The 20,260-nt window shown below is 35.6% G+C and overlaps 1 protein-coding gene across 3 annotated transcripts in view; it reads left to right on the plus strand.

The window, feature by feature from the left end:
• Nucleotides 1-20,260, plus strand: part of MEMO1 (mediator of cell motility 1) — a 127,805-nt gene that overhangs the window by 53,489 nt on the left and 54,056 nt on the right. For all 3 annotated transcript variants that reach the window (XM_004369580.3, XM_004369579.2, XM_023736378.1), the window contains 2 exons: nt 9,436-9,504; nt 19,466-19,578. In XM_004369580.3, the coding sequence (XP_004369637.1) occupies nt 9,436-9,504; nt 19,466-19,578 (182 nt within the window). The remainder of the gene's footprint in view (nt 1-9,435; nt 9,505-19,465; nt 19,579-20,260) is intronic.

Raw genomic sequence — 20,260 nt, forward strand, 5'->3', positions numbered from 1 at the left:
ACCAACTGTGTATAAGTGTTCCAGTCTCTCCACAACCTCTCCAGCATTTATTATTTTGTGTTTTTTGGATTAATGCTAGCCTTGTTGAGGTGAGAAGGTATCTGATTGTAGTTTTGATTTGCATTTCTCTAATGGCTATTGATTGTGAGCATTTCTTCATGTATCTGTTAGCTGCCTGAATGTCTTTGGTGAAGTGCCTGTTCATATCCTTTGCCCGTTTTTTAATTGGGTTATTTGTCTTTTGTTGTTGAGGTGTTTCAGTATTTTGTAGATTTTAGAGATTAGAAGCTGATTGGATTTGTCGTAGCCAAAAATTTTTTCCCAGTCTGTAGGTTGTCTTTTGAGTCTTTTGGTGAAGTCTTTTGATGAGCGTAAGTGTTTGATTTTTAGGAGCTCCCAGTTACCTGATTTCTTTTCTGGTGTTCGTGCATTGTTAGTTTTGGTTTGTATTCTGTTTATGCCATATATTAGGGCTCCTAATGTTGTCCTTATTTTTTCTTCCATGATCTTTTTTGTTTTCAATTTTATATTTAGGTCTTTGATCCATTTTCAGTTAGTTTTTGTGATGGTGTGAGGTATGGGTCTTGTTTCAGTTTTATACAGATGGATATCCAGTTATGCCAGCACCATTTGTTAAAGAGGCTGTCTTTTCTGCAGTTAATGGTCTTTGGGCCTTTGTCAAATATCAGCGGCTCATACGTGGATGAATTTACGTCTGGATTCTCAGTTCTCTTCCATTGGTCTGTGTATCTGTTGTTGTACCAGTACCGGGCTGTTTTGAGTATTGTGGTGGTATATTAGGTTCTAAAATCAGGTGGTATGAAGCCTCCTACTTTGTTCTTCTTCTTGAGTAATGCTTTATTTATCCAGGGCCTCTTTCCTTTCCATATGAAGTTGGTGATTTGTTTCTGCATCTCATTAAAAAATGCCATTGGAATTTGGATCGGGACTGCACTGTACCTGTAGATCGCTTTGGGTAGACTTGACATTTTCACAATGTTGAGTGTTCCTCTCCATGAGCAAGGTATGTTTTTCCACTTATGCAGGTCTCTTTTGGTTTATTGCAGTAGTGTCTTGTAGTTTTCATTGTATAGGTCTTTTATGTCTCTGGTTAGATTTTTTCCTAATTATTTTATCTTCTTGGGAGTATTGTAAATGGTATTGATTTGGTAATTTCCTCTTCGGAGTTCTCTTTGTTGGTGTAGAGGAATCCAACTGATTTTTATATGTTTATCTGGTATCCTTAAAGTTTGCTGAAATCTTCTATTAGTTCCAGTAGTTTTCTTTTGGATTCTTTGGGGTGTTCTGTGTGTAAGATCATATTATCTGCAAATAGAAATTCTTTTACTTCTTCCTTACCAATTTGAGTGCCCTTTATTTCTTTTTCTTGCCTTACTGCTCTAACTAGGACCTCCAGCACAGTGTTGAATAAGAGTGGTAATAAAGGATATCCTTGTCTGGTTCCCTTTCTCAAGGGTAATGCTTTCAGACTCTCCATTTAGGATGATGTTGGTTGTTGGCCTTGTATAAATGCCCTTTATTATGTCAAGGAAGTTTCCTTTTATTTTGCTGAGGGTTTTTTTTTTTTTTTAAATCATGAATGGGTGTTGGACTTTGTCAAATGCCTTTTCTGCATCAATTGATAAGATCATGTGGTTCTTGTCTTTTGTTTTATTTATATGATGAATTGTACTGATTGTTTTTCTAATGTTGAACCATCCCTGCATACCTGGTATAAATCCCACTTGATCGTGGTGAATTATTTTTTTAATATGTTGTTGAATTCTATTGGCTAGAATTTTGTTGAGGATTTTTGCGTCAGTGTTCATGAGGGGTATTGGTCTGTAATTTTCATTTCTTGTGGTGTCTTTACCTGGTTTTGGTATCGGGGTTATGCTGACTTCATAGAACGAGTATGAGAGTATTGCATCCTTTTCTGTGCTCTGCAATACTTTTAGTACCAGTGGTGTTAACTCTTCTCTGAAAGTTTGGTAGAATTTGCCAGTGAAACCATCAGGGCCAGGGCTTTTTTTTTGTTGGGAGTTTTTGAATTATCTTTTTAATCTCTTCCTTTGTTACGGGTTTATTTAGTTTTTCTACCTCTGATTGTGTTAGTTTACATACATAATGAGTTTCTAGAAGTTTGTCCGTTTCCTTCTAGGTTTTCAAATTTGTTAGAGTACAGTTTTTCATAGCATTCTGTTAATTTCAGGTCAGTCTTTTGTGATATTGCCCATCTCATTTCTTATTCAGGTTATTTGCTTCCTTTCCTCTTTTTCTTTTGTTGGTTTGTCCATTGGTTTATCGATTTTTTTTTTTTTTTGATGTTTTCAAAGAACCAGCTTTTGGTCTTGGTGACTCAATTGTTTTTCTATTCTCTGTTTCATTTAATTGTACTGTAATTCTCATTATTTCCTGTGTTCTGGCGCCTGAGAGGTTTTTTTGTTGCTCTCTTTCTGCTTGTTCAAGTTATAGGGTTAATGTTTTGATTTTGGCTGTTTGTTCTTTTTGGATGTGTGCATTTATTGCTAAACTGACCTCTGAGCACTGCTTTTGCAGTCCCAAAGGTTCTGGTAGGATGTGTTTTCATTTTCATTTGATTCTGTGAATTTCTTTATTCCATCCTTAATTTTTTCTATAACCCAATAGTTTCTGAGCAAGGTGTTGTTCAGTTTCCATGTTTGATTTGTTTTCCTTGTTTTTTCTGTTACTGATTTTTACTTTTATGGCTTTATGGTCAGAAAAGATGCTTTGTATTATTTTCATGCTTTGGATTCTGTTAAGGCTTGCTTTATGGTCTAATATGTGGTCTATTCTGGAGAATGTTCCATGTGCATTGGAAAAGAAAGTATACTTGACTGCTGTTGGGTGGAGTGTTGTATATGTGTATGAGATCAAGTTGGTCGATCATGGTGTTTAGATCTTACGTGTCTTTACTGAGCTTGTCTCTGGATGTTCTGTCCTTCACAGAAATTGGTGTGTGGAAGTCTACTATTATTGTGGAGCTGTCTGTCTTTCTTTACAATGCTGTTAGAGTTTGTTTTACGTAATTTTGAGCCCTTTCATTGGGTGTGTAAATATGTATTATGGTTTTTTCTTCCTGGTGTATTGACCTTTTAATTATTATATATGTCCTTCTTTATCCTTTGTGGCGAATTTCACTTTAAAGTCTATTTTGTCAGAGATTAATATTGTCACTCCTGCTCTTTTTTGAGTGTTGTTTGCTTGATATGTTTTTTTCCATCCGTTGAGTTTTAGTTTATGTCTTTCAGTCTAAGGTGTGATTTTTGTAGGCAGCATATAGATGGATCGTGTTTTTTTATCTAATCTTTGTCTCTGTAATGGTGCATTTATCCATTTACATTCAGCATAATCATTGATAGGTATGAGTTTAGTGCTGTCATTTTTTTTTCCTGTTGTTGACAGTTTCTTTGTTCCACTTAATTTTCTGTGCCGAGTAGTTTTTCTTTATGTATTTTTTTTTTCATCGTTGATTTTGCATTTGCTGAGTGTGTTTTTCTTGGTTTTTATTTTGATGTGTAGTAGTGTTAGTTTCCTTGTGGTTAACTGAATGTTAACCCCTATTTTTCTAAGTTTAAACCACTCTTTTATTTATTTATATTGCCTTGACTTTCTCTTCATATGAATGATCTATGACTACATTTTTTAGGCCCTCTTTTTTGTTTTAATGATGTCATCTTTTACATATTGACGTCTCTGTTTCCCTATTTTCAGTGTGTTAACTTTGATTTATTTCTGTGACTTCCCTGTCTGGGTTGCTGTCTGGTTGCTCTCTCCAGTGTTCTACTCTTGGGTTGTTATCTGATGTTATTGATTTTCTAACCGGAGGACTCCCTTTAGTATTTCTTGTAATTTTTGTTTGGTTTTTGCAAATTCCCTAAACTTCTGTTTATCTGGAAATGCCCTAATTTCACCATCATATTTGAGAGATAGTTTTGCCGGATATATAATTCTTGGCTGGCAGTTTTTTTCTTCAAGGCTTTATACATGTCATCCCATTACCTTCTTGCCTTCATGGTTTCTGCTGAGTAGTCTGAGCTTCGTCTTAATTGACTCTCCTTTGAAAGTGATTTTTCTTTTGTCTATAGCCACTCCTGAAATTCTCTCTTAATGTTTGGTTTTGGCAAGTTTGATTATAACATGTCTTGGTGACTTTGTTTTGGGATCTACCTTATGTGGGTTCAGTGAGAATCTTGGATTAATATCTTCTCATCTTTCATGATATCAGAGAAGTTTTCTGCCAACAAATCTTCAGCTATTCTCTCTGTATTTTCCGTTATCTGGTACTGTAATCAGTCGTAGGTTATTCCTCTTGATAGAGTCCCACATAATTCTTAGAGTTTCTTCATTTTTTTAAATTCTTTTATCCAGTTTTTCCTTAAATAAGTTGGTGTCAAGTGCTTTATCTTCAGTCTTACTAATTCTGACTTCCACTGCCTCAATTCTGCTCCTATGACTTTCTGTTGAGTTGACTAATTCTGAAATTTTGTTGTTAATCTTCTGGATTTGTGATTGCTGTCTCTCTATGAAATGTTGCAGCCTGTTGAATTTGTCATTATGCTCTTCTCTAATCGTCTTAAGTTCCTCTCTTGCTTTGTTTGTGTGTTCTTGACTTGCTCTTCTTTTTGAATGATCTCTTGAAGAATTCTGTGTATTAAACTTTTGTATTCTACCTCCAGTAATTCCAAGAAATTCTCTACCTCTAGAAAATTTCTTGATTCTTTGTTTTGGGAGCTTGCTGAAGCCATCATGGTCTGCCTCTTTATGTGATTTGATACTGACTGTTGTCTCCGAGACATCAGTAAGTTATTATATTTATGTATTTTATGTTTACTTACTGTGTCCTAACTTCTTGTTTTATTTTGTTTTTACATGCCCAAATAGGCTGATTATGTGAGCTATTTTGATTATTGGCACCTTTGAAGCTCTAACATCATGTCACCAGTTGTTTAGATCTGTTACTAGGTATGTGAGCCCAGGAGTCTGTTTCCTTTTCTCTTATGGATTCAGCTCAGGTGTCGAAGGTAGTGGTTCACCAAATTTGTGATGCAGGCTCTCACCTACAGTCGTAGACGAGTGGGAGTGATTGGTGTAGGCACACGTATCTGGCTGCAGTAGGTGGTCACGTGCTGTGCAAGGCAGGGGGCTGATGGATGCACGAGTGTCTAGGAGGAAAGCGTGTCCCTGTTCCCTAGAGCTCATAGGTGGGTGGGTTTTGTAGTCGGATTATGGGTACCCAGTTCTTTTGGCTGTAAGGACTGGGAGGCACCACTTATTTTGGACCCCCATTACGTGTAGCTTGATGGTGTAGGTGGAGCCACCAGTCCTGAGGCCCCTGATGTGGGTAGCTGAGAACCCTTCTTAATGGGCAGAGCAGTATCAAATGTCACGAACTTGACACTTCACCATATAGTTGATACGGTTGAAGTTAGGCTTCAGGTATATACCTTGTTATACTTTGGTAATGAGGGCCTACACTGTTGAAATGGGCCCACACAGGTCTATGCAGGGATGAAAGCCATTCAAAGTCTGTGGACCCCTTATGCCTGTGCCTCAGCAAAGGAGCTGTGCCTGCCCTGAGTTCCCAGCTTAGGGGAGCTGGCAGGTTATTTTTTCTAGTTTTTTAATTTGTTTCCTCTCCAAGGCTGGGAGAATGGCCTAGTGTGCGTGACAGGTCCTACTTCCAGCCCAGGAGACTCAACAGCCCCTGAAGCCAGCCTAGGACCCGGTGCAGAGCTGGGAAGCGGCAATTAAATGGGAGAGAGGTTTTTCCCAAGGTGGGGTGTTTTTTGATCCGCACCGTATATCAGACGATTGAGCACTGCTTTTTGCTGGTTCTGGATGCCCAAGTAGATTCTCTGCCGCTCAGTCTTTCCCAATGTGGAATACGCCTCCGGAGCACCACTGCTTGCTGCTTGCCTTACCACACACACCAGCCTATCCGGGCTGAAGGATGCCGGCTCTTGCTGGGTCAGGTCTGGCAAATCCTGGCTGCTTCTGAACTGTCTCTTCCTTCCCCTGTCACTCAGTCTGTTTCCTCAACTTTGCCTTTGAGGTTCAGGGCTCCTAGATTGTGATACTTTTTTTTCGGGTCTTTGTTGTAAGAGGGTCCACGGGAAGCATCTGGCTACTCCACCATCTTGGCCCTGCCTCCCAAAGAGCTTTTCTTAACACTTTCCTGGCTTCTAACCTGTGCCATGTGCTAATGCTTTTTAGTGCCAAACTAATAACAGTTTCATATTGTCACTGCCCTGCTCAAGAGCCTACAGAATTTTTTTTTTTTTTAATATCTTGTTTTATCACGTCCCGACTCATCTGCCTGAATCTAGCTTAGCATTACTCTGTTGTTCCACTCAGGCCAGTCTTGTGTTTTCCTGTGTACCCTTGGGCATACGCTTGGGCATTTGCTCATGTGCTTCCTTCAGCCTAGAATGTTCTTATCCTTCTACTTGTACTGTTTATATCCTACCCATACTTCAGGAATCCAACTTTCAAAGAAGCCTCTCTGACTTTTCTAAGAAATGTTTCTCAGCCAAGAACTGAGCTTGGACAGAAACATGATTGGTAAAACTGAGAGAGACTCAGACTTCAAAGACATGTTGATTTAGAGATCCGAGAGTGGATTGGGGGTCAGAGCCTTTAAATTCCAGAATGGCAAATAGGAACTAAAGTCTGAAGGGTGTATGTAAGTTGGAAGGATCAGTTCAAGGTATAAGGATTGAGAGGTGGAGGTATGTGATATGAGTGACACCTGAGAGCAAAGCACTGTTGAAAATCTGAGATGTCATGCAGGTTTTAGACAGACCAGCAGAGAGCAGGATGGACTAGGTGGTTTTTAAGGTCCACATGGATAGGCAAGATAGCATACTTCTTAATTGACAAAGGGAGCCAGTAACGTTAAGATCAAGAAACAGATGTTAGGAATCTGAGGCGTCAGTATTGGAGTCTCAGGTGCTGGGAGACTAGGGACACAGGGGATAAAATAGAGCCTCTTATGAGGGTAGAGTGTCAAGATCAGTACAGGATGACAGCAGAACTGAATGTGCCGAGCCAAGAACTACTCATATTTCCTTCTGGCTAAGATCAGAATGGTGTTGTGAGAATATTACTATTTTGAGGTAACTTAATAGGCTTCATTACCAGAGGCATAGGGATAGAAGGACTACCATTAATTCGACAGTAAAACCTTCAGTGATTTCATTGTGCTTATTAGTATATGTCCCATATCATTTAGCTCCTGATTAAACACATCACTCTCTTGTATTGCTGTGATTTGCTTATGTGAGTCTCTTTTTCTCCATTCATATTTAAACTAGTTGAGATGAGATCCATTTAAAAAAAAACAGCTGCATTGTGGTATAATATACAATAAACAGCATATATTTAAAGTATATAATTTGATAAATTTCAACATATGTGTACACCTGTGAAACTATCACCACAGCTAAGATAATGGATAACGAACATATTCATCACCCCCAAGAGTTTCTTTATGGCCTTTTATTATTCTTTCTTCCTGCACCTCTCTTCCCCTTCCTCTCTTCTTACATCCACTGATTTACTTTGTCACTGTAGATTCTGGAGTTTTATATAAAAGGAGTCATGTTGTATGAACTCTTGTCTGGTTTCTTTCACTGAGCATAATTATTTTGAGTGTATCAATAGTTAATTCCGTTTTATTGCTAAGGAGGATTCCATTGCATGAATATACCACAATTTGTTTATCCATTCACCTGTTGATGGATGTGTGGTTGTTTCCAGTTTTTGACTATTACATATAAATTTGTTATGAACATTTGTATATGAATCTTTGTGTAGACATAATGTTTAATTTCTCTTATATGACTACTTAAGAGTGGAATGGCTGGGTCACATGGTAGGAGTATGTTTAACTTTTTAAGAAATTGCCTATTTTCCAAAATAGTTGTACCATTTTACATTTCCACAGGCATTCTATGGGTGTTTCAGTTCTTCCATATCCTCACCACACTTGGTGTGGTCATTATTTAATTTTAGGTATTCTAGTGGGTGTGTATCGGTAGCTCGTTGTAGTTTTAATTTGCATATTCCTTATGATTAAATGATGTTAAGCACCTCTTTATGTGCTTATTTGCCACCACAGTTTTATACTTTGGTTAAGTGTCTGTTTCACATCCTTTATCTATTTTTTAAGATTGGGTGGTTTATTTTCTTATTGAGAGTTCTTTATATTTTCAGATATAAGTCCTTTATCAGATACATGCTTTACAAATGTTTTCTCTCAGTCTGTGTTTTGTCTTTTCAATTTACTGTGCATCTCTTCCCAACTGGCATTCAGTGCCGTTATGGTGTAGCTTGAAGTTGGCCATGGTGGGAACGGTTTACTTTACAGAAATCAGCAAATGCTATAAATCAGGTCTTGATTTATTGTCTATTGATTGTTTACACTTAAGAAAGTAGTGGAGAAAATGTTAATAATAATGCAGATTAAATTTAAAATTATATAATGTCTGTAGCCTTTACATTATGAATAGCACATACAAAAAAAGGTGAGGAAATACTCTTTCTAGTATTTGAAAACTATTATCTTGTTCAAAAAAGTCGTTGAAGTTACTGACTAATCAGTGAAGCTCAGGCATATGTCTTCATTGTTTTACTTCCTTGTCAGTTTGCAACCCTAGATTGGCTATAAATGCAAAAATTGAGCAAAGTAAGTGAAAGCATTCTGTGATAATTAATTGGCTGTATGAAATTTACAATAAAATATATTTTATCATTTGTAAATTACATAATACATATCCTTTTTATCTCACAAATAATCACCAAGGGAAATGTCTCTAGACTCACGAAACTAGAGTGATTCAAGAAAGAAAAATGAGATCAGGAAGCAAAGTTGTTGTATAGGTGATAAGAGAACTAACGAAATGCTGCTGAGACCAGACGATGAAAGGAGGGAGAGAAAATGAAAGGTATAAGACACAGAAGGCCAGGTCAATTGCCATACCACTGAAGACACAGAAAAGGAAGTGAATTTTTAGTTGTAGGGTGTTTGATTTGGGCTGGTTTGACTTCTTGTTGGTTTTATTGTTCTGTAACAATCTGCCAGTGCTATTGAAGAGTATGAAAAACTCATGTATTATTAATGTTACATTAACAACTTCAAGTTAGCCATGAACTTCTCCAAATTTAATTTTCCTTCAGACAAAAAATTTTCCAAATAGTTCTAAAGTATAAAATTGGAGCACAGTATAGAACAATTATATTTTCCCTATTTTCTAGAAGTTGCATCATTACCTTCATTGCCTTTTAATGTATACATCAATTCTGTTATGTTTACTGTAATTATTACATTTCTTTCAAAAGTATTTTTTCCAGAATATTTTAATCCTGAATCTGGTGATTAAGTTTTTAAAAATATATATATATTTTTTGTAGCCATGCAGGATATACGTACTGTGGGTCTTGTGCTGCCCATGCTTACAAACAAGTGGATCCGTCTATTACGTAAGTAATATAGTTAGATACGGTTTTGTTTTAAGTGGGAGAAGTTTGGGTGGTGTGTGTGTGTGTGTGTGTGTGTGTGTGTGTGTGTGTGTGTGTGTATTTAAAAATCAGATTTTTGCCAATCCTAATGAATCAGAGTTTTATGAATGATTATAAGACGTAAGTTATAAAGAAGCTTTAATACTGTTTTCCATTGTCTGAACATGTAGTTTTTTTCTTCCCTTTGATTGGTAAAATGTTTAGTTCTAGAAATATTAGAAAGGTTAAGTATTTTGGTTTTTAATTTTTCCTTGAAAAGAGATGAGCATTTTAAAGAAAAATTGCAAAGTCTTTTCTATTTTAATCATTTTGCAATTTAAAGTTCTTTATTGTAGTTGTTACATTGTAGTTAGTGCAAGAAAGAATAATTTCTCATTGACAGGATAACATACCTGAAATACTGTAGAATCTGACAGTGAATTTAATACGGTGTTTGAAGCGTTATTCAGTGACAGCTCTAATAATTCAATGACAGCTTAGAAATTAGCTTTAAAAAAAAGAACTTCCTAGCAAATTGAGGATGATTCAGTAGTATACCACTGCCATCAAGTTAATTCTGACTTGTAACGACCCTGTAGTAGCATAAACCCATTGCAATTGTGTCAATTACGACTCATAGCGACCCTAGAGGGCAGAGTAGAACTGCCCCATAGGGTTTCCAAGGAGTGGCTGGTGGATTTGAACAGCTGACCTTTTGGTTGATAGCCAAAGGCTTAACTACTTTGCCACCAGGGCCCCTGTAGTAGCAAGTTCACAAGTTTCTCAATTTAGAGAGTAGTATGCTTTAATATACTGTAGTTGCTGTAGAACTTTTAAAAACTTTTACTGAAGGTAGCCATTGAAATTATTAGTTTTCTGACCAGCATTTACTTTAAATAGTTTATTTATGAGCCAATATCGGGCTTCAGTGCATATTGTCATATATAATGCTTTGTATTAATAGGTAAAATGTACATTTCTTAATTCTATCAAATGTTGTGTTGTTAGGTAAGCCTGTAGTAGTAGTGGTGTAACATAGTTCCTTAAAAGAACAGCCTACTCCTTTGCCTCTGAGCTGTTTGTTCAGATTTTTTAAACAAAAAAGCTGCTCCTTTTTAGTTTTCTGCAATGTTCTTGCACATTGTACCATACTTTTGTTGAAAATTATTTTTAACATGTTTTTAGTAATGAATAAAATTATAACATTGCCAAATTGATGAGGTTTGGGCAGCCCTGCCTTGTGTATAATGTTTTGGGGAGAGCCTTGTAAATGTTTTTTGGTACATAGGTAATATGCAGTCTTAACCAGTTAATTTATTTCATGAATAAGAGCGAATAGAAATTAGAATGGAATGCTTTTCAGAAGCTACCTTCATTTGACCTTGGGCCAGTACACAGGCTATAATTAAGGTTAGTTTTGAGAACAGCTTTTTCCAAACTTTTCTCTATTTGGAAGAGTTTTTATTAATGATGTGTGCTGAAAGGGTACCCCAGAATTAAATTAGGTCTAGGACTATGTAGAGAAATATAGAGTCTGTATTGGTAGAATTGGGAAAGCCTGTGTTAAATAAGTTGGTGGAGAGAATGGAAGGAAAAAGGAAAAGAGGAGAAAAAGCTAAGAGGAAGAAGATAAAGGAAACCAGTAAAACGAGAGACAAAATGATGGGTAATGACCTGATCAACTTATTTTTGTAATTAACATATAATAATTGAATTCTAGATAAATAAATTTGAAGGTCTAAGTATAAAAATAATAATTGACTTTCTCTTAAAAGTAGCCTCCCCTGTGGGTTGCAATGTCTTCAGAGTTCTTTGAGAAAACAGAGAAAGAATACCCTTTGGGGAACCACAGGAAGTGTGTGTGTGTGTATATATATGTGTGTATATACACACACACATATATATATATATAGATACAGGAAGTATATATATATAAATATAAATTTGGTCCAGGAGAGAGGATTAAATTTTGTACTATCAGCTTCTATTACTTACCCTTATAACTTACAACACTTATAACTCATTCTGGATATGAAAGCCAAAATCATCTTTTTAAAATATAAGTGATAGTATGTCACTCCCAGTACTTACAAGTTGTGTGGTACAAATATGATTTTAAAACAGCATTACAAATAATAGGTGAAAAATTAATTAAAAAATAATATTGAAATACTGACTTTGTCAATTTGAAAAAATCAGTCAGTTTAGACTCTCTGCTAGCACCATGCATCAAAACAAATACCAGCTAGATAAAGGAGTTAAACTAATGGAGGGAAATTTTGAGCCAGAGGTAATTTGGACCAAAATATATCCATATGCTTTTGGTTAAAGAAATTATTAATAGAAAAACAGATTAGATCACATTAAAAATAACACCTAAGTCATAATGTAACCAAAATAAACAGTTAACAGAATGGGGAAAATATTTGTCAAAAAAAGACACACATGAAAGATTTATAGTATCGGTAACAAGATTTTTAGAGCTCAGTTGCTAAGTGACCAAAGAATATTAACTGAAATTACAGAAAAGTAAACATGACTAGTAAAAGAGAAATGGAAGTATGTTTTACTTCTGTAGTAAAGAAATATAAATAAAAACAGTAGTGAGGTACCAGATTAAATTAACAACTTAAAAAAAATAGAATCTTTGTAATTTAGGACTGGCTAGATTATGGTGAAATTAGTTTTTTGAAAAATAACACATTTCTATGGTCTATATATATCACTTTAACACTTTACAAAAGCAATTTATTAATATGTTAGGGTATAGTTATTGACTTAGAAATTAAGCTTCTAGGAATCTATCTTAATAAGGCCCACAGTGAAAAAAGTTAAATGTGATGAGATTTTCACAGCAGCCTTATTTTTTAAAGAGCCCAAATTTCCAACAGTGAGTTAATTACATGAACATGACAGTTTACTCTGTGGAATATTATGTAGGCATTAAAAATGATGGTTTTAAAGGCTTTATAGTAATTTGGAAAATGTTTATAATATATCAAGTGGGAAAAACAGAGTTTAAATAGTGCAAAACTGTATAAAGAGCATATAATGTATAACGTAAATTATTATTAAAAAAAAAAACTGAAAAGAAATAAACAATGGCAAAGTGATTGTGTATGGATGAAGAGTCCCTGCATGGTGAAACAGTTAAGCACTTCGCTATTAACCAAAAGGTTGGCAGTTTAAATCTACCCAGAGGCACCAGAAAAAAGATCTGGTGATCTACTTCTGGAAGATCACAGCCATTGAAAACCCTATGGAACACATTTCTACTCTGCAACATACGGGGTCACCATGAGTCAGAATCAACTTGATGGCGACTGGTTTGGTATGGATGATGATATTTTATGTATATGTTTTCTCTTATGAAAAATGGATATATTACTTTTATGGTGAAAAAAGTATAAATCTTAAAAATATACGGGGACTAAATAGTTTTGAACTGATAAAATGGTTTTTCGATTTTTAATATGACTCATTAGGTAGACCCTAACAAGATTTCATAGTAACCATTTACAATTTAATAGGGAGTGTGAGAGGGCGTGGAAAGTGATAGCCAAGTTTGTTTGCAGGCAACTTTGCTTGATTCAGGTCTGCAGATAGTTGCTAGCAATGGAATTGAAGTGCTGATCTTGAAGGGAAAGGGATGGATAAATTAAAGCATTTTTATTAAAAAAATGTTAAGTGCCTGCTATGAGCCAGGTACTATGGCAGTGGTAAGAGACAGTGATTAATAAAACAAACATGGCAAACATGGTTCTAGCTCTGTGGCACTTATAAACTGGTAAATGAGACGAACTTAAGCATATCATAATAAACATAGATATCTAAATAAAAATTGTAATAAGACCTGTAAAAGTAAAGTACAATGGTTCTTGAACTTCTTGGTCTCAGAAATCCTATTTACTCTTAAGTTATTGAGGACACCAAAGAACTTTTGTTTGTGTGGATTACATCTGTCACTGTTTATCAGATTAGAAATTAAAATGAAAACTTAAAAAAATAATTTTAAAATAAGAATAATAAACCCATTAAAAATTGACACAAATAACATTTTTATGTCAATTTTAAAATGAAAATAGCTACATTTTCTAAACAATAGAAAAGGTGGCAGTCATTGGCATTCTTTTATAGTTTTACAAATCTCTTTTTAATGGAGGACAACTATATTCTCACATTTATGTCTGCTTTCAATCTCTTGTGATAAATTGTTTTGGTTGAAAACAATCCAGCCTCACACAGATCTGTAAATGGAAAAGGAAGAAGAGTATTGTCATAGTAGTTTTCAGATATTGTGAATATTTTTCTTTGACATTACACCAAATCCCCACAAGTGTTAGATTCTTAAAGGTTTGTTATGATGTGAAATCAGAAACTATATCAGTAAACCTTTTGTGTTTGGTTAAAACTCATTGTTGATCTTGTACTCTGAGTTGCTCTTGCTGTTGGATGATTTTGTAACATCATGCATTGAACGTATGGAAAATATTTATTTACTGAGTTATGTAGATTTTTCAAATGTTGACATTTCATCATGCAGCATCAAAAATTACATTTGTTAAGATCACCACGAATTTCATCAGAAAAATCTTTAATTATTGGGAAACTGCCAAGCTCATAGTCATGGAAGTTTTGTAGAAGTCTGATTTTCACTTTAAAACTTGAATTTTATCATTGGCAACAAATATGTCAGTTGCTTTCCTTGACGTGGCAGGCTCACTTTGTTCATTTTTGAGAAAAATTTTTCCAAATACCCAAATTGGAATAACCAAAGTTATTCTTTCATTCTTTTGAGGTAAAAATTGTGTTCCATGAAAAAGTGGTTAGTTCAGCTCACCACTCACAAAATCACACACGTGCTTTTCCTCCAGATTAAAACATGCAGCAGAAGTGCACTTATCACAACAGACTGAATGCATTTCATTGTACAGAATATTAAAAAGACATGTACTCAAGGGTCAAGATTTAATGAAATTAACTGAAACTAGGCTTTTTTTTTAAAAAAAAAAATTGATGTGAGTGTAGGTGAAGGATACAATGACTACTAGTGCATTTTGGTTCCACTACTTGGTTCACTGTTCTAATGTGCCAGCAGTTTTATCCACCATTGCTTTTGTACCCAAGTCCAAACGTCAGTACAATGATAAAGGCAAATAACTTACTAGTATTATTATGAAGATAGTTTTGCTTTTGTGGACTCCTTGAAAGAGTCTTAAGGTACCTTAGGAGTTCACAGTTTACACTTTGAGAACTGCTGTGATAGACCACAAGAGAGTGATTTGATTCAGATTGTGGGAAGGGATACGGAAGACATCTCTGAGGAATTGATTTTTTTTTTAATTGTGGTAAAAATATACGTAGCAAAACATTTGCCATTTCAGCATTTTTTACGTGTACAATCTAGTGACATCAATTATGTTCATTATGTTGTGCAACCATCCTCACTATCTATTTCTATATTTTTTCATCACCCTTAACAGAAATTCCGTGTCCTCTAGGTAACAACTTTTCCCTTCCCCACTCCCTCCTGTCCATGGTAACTACTAATGAACTTTGGTCTCTATACATGTGCCTATTCTAGATATGTCATGTAAGTGATATCATACAATATTTGTCCTTTTATGACTGACTTGTTTCACTCAGTATAATGTTTTCAAGGTTCATCCATGTCCTACCATGTATCAGGACTTCATTTCTCTTTATGACTGAGTAATATTCCATTATATGTATATATGACATTTTGTTTATCCATTCATCTGTTGATGGACCCTTAGGTTGTTTCTACCTTTTGGCTTTTGTAAACATTGGTATACAAGTATCTGTTTGCATTCCTGCTTTCACTTCTTTTGGGAATATACGCAGGAGTGGAATTGCTGAATCGTAACGGTAATTCTGTGTTTAACTTTTTGAGTAACTACCAAACTGTTTGTTATATAGCAGCTGCACATTTTACAATCCCACCAGCAGTGGATGAGAGGGACATAATATCTCCACATCCTTCTCAGTACCTCTTGTTTACTGTTTTGATCATAACCATCCTAGTGGGAATGGAGTCTCATTTGTAGTTTTGATTTGCGTTTCCCTAATGACCAGTGAAAGAGCCCTGGTGACTCAGTGGTTAAGTACTGGGTGCTAACAGAAAGGTTAGGGGTTTGAACCTGCCCAGCGGCTCCGTGGGAGAAGGACTTGGCGGTCTGCTCTCATAAAGATTACAGCCTAGAAAACCCTTTGGAGCAGTTCTACTGTCATATGGGGTCACTGTGAGTCAAAATCAACTCGATGACACCTAACAACAACAACAATGACCGATGATGTTGAGCATCTTTTCATGTGCTTGTTGGCCATCTGCATATGTTCTTTGATAACCTGTGTATTTAAACCTTTACCCATTTTTTGATTGGGTTGTTTGTCTTTTTGTTGTTAAGTCGTGGGAGTTATTTATATATTCTGCATATTAAACCCTGATCAGATAATATGTTTCCCCCAGCTTTTCTCACTGTCTGTAGGTTGTCTCTTCATTTTGTGGATGGGAATTGACTTTCAAGCCAAGCCAGCTAAGCAAAGGAAGCAATAGCATGTGCAAAAGCTTTAGAGTAGGCAAAGTTACTGGTGTCGTTAAGAAACTGCAAGAAGGCCAGTGTATATAAAGTGTAGTGATCAACAGGGGGGAGAGTAATACAAGAAGAGCACAATTCATTTGCGATTTCAGAAGCTGTATTAAGGATTTGGATTTTATCCTATGACCATAAAAAGCCATTGAAAGCCTTTAAGCAGGGGAGTGATATGATCTGATACAGGTTTAAAAAATATCACTCTGGCTGTTTAAGGAATTTTAAAAATGATATATTTAATTAATTAACATCTGCGTTTGAAAAGTTTTTTCCCATATTGATAGTTGCAGAGCCTTTTCCTGACTATTATTCAAACTTTAATTAGCAGCCCAGAATTCAGTGTTTGCTTAGGTAGAAACTTTGATTTTGATTCATATCTCTCAGAAACCCATGCAGGGATAGAAAAAGAGCAAAATGTAATCTTCTTTGTGGCCATATGACGTTTTATTTTTTAGTTGAAAGTTCTCCACTTTTCATGGAACATCTTTAAAAAATTACTTCTGTTCCGTTTTTTGGAATAAGTAGTTAAATAAATGTTTATGAGGACAGACATCCTGGCAACTTATGTATGGGTGTCCAGACTATACTCATCATTTTGCTTTCCAGCAAACCTAGGGTACTTACTTCTGGAGTAATGGCCATCTTTTGGCCACTGTTGAAACCTTGTTACACTACCTGTGAATTTTATCTGTGCTTTGAGTTTAGATTGGTATTTTTTGAATCATTTTATATTTTACCTGTGTGTACTAGATTTTCCAGGAGTGTTGTGATTTTAAATACTCTATCCTTCTGTCTTCATATAAATACATTCCTGTGTCAGAAAAGTGTCCCTGTTCATACTTGGTTCGTATAATACTAGGCCTTAGGAAGGTCACCTGATCACTCTGAGTTACAGTTATTTGTGTCCCACATTAAACTTTAGTTTAAAAATATTGTTAATGATATTTCTGTGCTATTAAGATGGGAGAACAGAGTGTTATCTCTTAATTTTGTTCATTTAGGAACCTATAGAGGAGGTTTTGGAACTCTAAAACTAAGAAACACTTGTTCCTTATCCATACCTCTCCTACCTACCCACACCTAACCCCTGCCCAATATATAAAGTAACAGAAAGCAAACAATAGGTTAATTTTCTTAGTTGTAATAGAATTTTATCAAAATAAATATACTCTCCATGACCTGCAGAATCTCAGTCTTTGTCCAATAATTGAGCAATGAGCAATACTTAATTTTCTAGATACATTAAAAAAAAAACCAAGCCCATTGCTGTCAGGTCGATTCTGACTTATAGCTACCCTGTAGGACAGAATAGAACTGCCCCATAGGATATCCAGGGAGGGGCTGGTGGATTTGAACTGCTGCTCTTTTGGTTAGCAGCTGAGCTCTTAACCACTGTGCCACCAGGGCTCCTCTAGATATAACCTATCATATTTTCTTCTTTTGCATAGTTTTGATTTTTGGGTGTGTACTTTGTGTGTGTTGTGTGTGTGGTGGAGGAAAGTTGGTTCATGTGAATCTGGGAGAACAGAGAAGATGAGTAGTTTTGGAATTTAAATTGTAGGGCTGGTTTGGATGTTTGAGTTAAAATGAGAGAAAGTTAATTTTGCTCTTGACATCAAGACAAAGGGATTATAAAGATTTAAGCTGCAGTTAGCCCAGTTCTTTTCTTTGGACTACAGTGCAGATAACACATTATCAGGTTTCTTCGTTTTTGAGATTGACTTCTGCTTGTATGGGAACTGAGAAGGTTTATTACATACAATTCTTCTCAACAAGATATTTTTTTCTCTCTGCCACAGGAAGAAACATAGAAATAGCTTTGTTGTACAGAATGCTTTTTTGTAATGATAATTTGTATGGAGGTTTTTGTTTTTTCTTTTTTAAATTATATTTTAGATGAAGATTTACAGAGCAAACTAGTTTCTTACAAAACAATTAATGCACATATTGTTTTGTGACAATGATTGCCAACCCCACGACATGTCAGCAGTCTCCTCTTCTCAACCTTGGGTTCCCCAATACCAGCTTTCTTGTCCCTTCCTGCCTTCTCGTCCTTGCCCCTGGGCTGGTGGCCCATTTAGTCTTGTTTTGTTTTATAGGCCTGTTTAATCTTTGGCTGAATGGTGAACCTCAGGAGTGACTTCATTACTGAGCTATAAGGGCTGGGACCCTCTGTTGTGATCCCTGTCAGAACAGTTGTTGGTGGTAGCTAGGCATCATCTAGTTCTGCTGGACTCAGTCTGGTGGAGGCTATGGTAGTTGTGGTCTATTAGTCCTTTGGATTAATCTTTCCCTTGTGCCTTTGGTTTTCTTCATTCTCCCTTGCTCCAGACAGAGTGACACGAGTAGAGTATCTTAGATGGCTGCTCGCAAGCTTTTAAGACGCCAGATGCTACTCACCAAACTAGGATGTAGAACATTTTCTTTATGAACTATGTTCTGCCAGTTGAGCTAGATGTTCCCCAAGAGCATGGTCCCCACAGCCTTCAGCCCAGTAATTTGGTGCCTTGGGGAATTTGGATATGTCTATAGAGCTTCCATGACCTTGCCTTGGAGAAGTTGTGCTGGCTTCGCCAGTATTGTGTACTGTCTTACCCTTCACCAAAGTTACCACTTATCTGTTATCTATTTAGTGTTTTTCCCTTCCATCTCCCCCTTGCATGGAATTTTTTAGAATTTTATACTATTATGTATTTTTATTAAAGTTGTAATGGATCTTAGAAGGTGAGTTTAGAACATTGAGATTTTAATAGCCAAAATGTTTAAAATTCAGTTAATAAAACACAGATATTGAGAATCATCTATATTACACACTTTGTGAATACAGAGATGATTTATGCATAGCATGTTGGTTTACTGTAGGTAATCAAAAGCTGATATTTTCAGGAATTGAAGATGATTCTCTTAAAGGCCTTTTAACATAAAGGCAGAGTCCCTGGGTGGTGCATATGATTAATGTGTTCATCTGCTAACTGAAAGGTTGGAGGTTCAAGTCCATCCAGAGAAGCCTGGGAAGAAAGGATTGGCAATATACATCTGAAAAAAATCAGCCATTCAAAACCTTATGGAGCAGAGTTGTCTTCAGACACACATGGGGTGGCCATGAGTCAGAGTCAGCTGTTGTTTTTTTTTTTTCTTTTTTTTTTTTTAACGTAAAGACAGAGATAAGGAATTGAACTTAATTCACTGAGAAGCAAATCATTAGCGGGTAATGAACTCCATCAAGAAGAACATTAACTCTGTAATTTTTAATTACTTTTTTCCTTTTATTTAATAAGATTTATGTAGAAGTGCAGTTGTTCTGTGTTTTTTTGTTGTATTTATCCTAGCCGGAGAATTTTCATCCTTGGGCCTTCTCATCATGTGCCCCTCTCTCGATGTGCACTTTCCAGTGTGGATATATATAGAACTCCTCTGTATGACCTTCGTATTGATCAAAAAAGTAAGTATATAGAAAACATACAGCTTTTAAATAGCTGAAGTTTTTAGTAGGAATTATAAGCTAATTTAAAATTAAAAATGTGAATAGGGTTTAAGTCAGATCTCAATTTTTACATAATATATATTGGAACTAACCTGCCAAAACCAACAAAACTGGAAGGAAAAAAAAAAAAAAACCAAAGAAAGAAAGTCTCTGACATCCACAAAAGACAATAAGAGCTTTCCTGCAAGCTGCAGAAATGTGTTAGATCCTCTTAAGTCTCCAGACTGTTTTGGTTACATTTATACTCAGGAAGACATATGAGAACATTGTACCGCGAGATGAAAGATTAGTACCTGTACCAACTTGATGAAAATTTTATAACTTTCCTCACTGTAAATGGATAATGGTGATTATACCTTTATTTCCTCTCAGATGATTTTTATGGGAAAAAATGGGATTGTAGATTGTGAAACGCTAAAAGAAAGATACTACCTAAGCCTTAAATAGATTTCATTTTAAAAACATGTCTATTATTTTGTTGTTGTTTTTTCATAGGGTTCCAGAAATCACAATTTTTATTTAGATGTCTCTCATTTTATACAATAAATAGTAAAGTAAAAATTTTGGACTTTAGTTTTGGGAGGACAAGGAAGCAGCAATTTTAAAATACAGAACTATACAGAGAATAATGTAATAAATA

This window comes from Trichechus manatus, unplaced genomic scaffold (genome assembly GCF_000243295.1).
Source record: "Trichechus manatus latirostris isolate Lorelei unplaced genomic scaffold, TriManLat1.0 scaffold00005, whole genome shotgun sequence".
Lineage (NCBI taxonomy): Eukaryota > Metazoa > Chordata > Mammalia > Sirenia > Trichechidae > Trichechus > Trichechus manatus.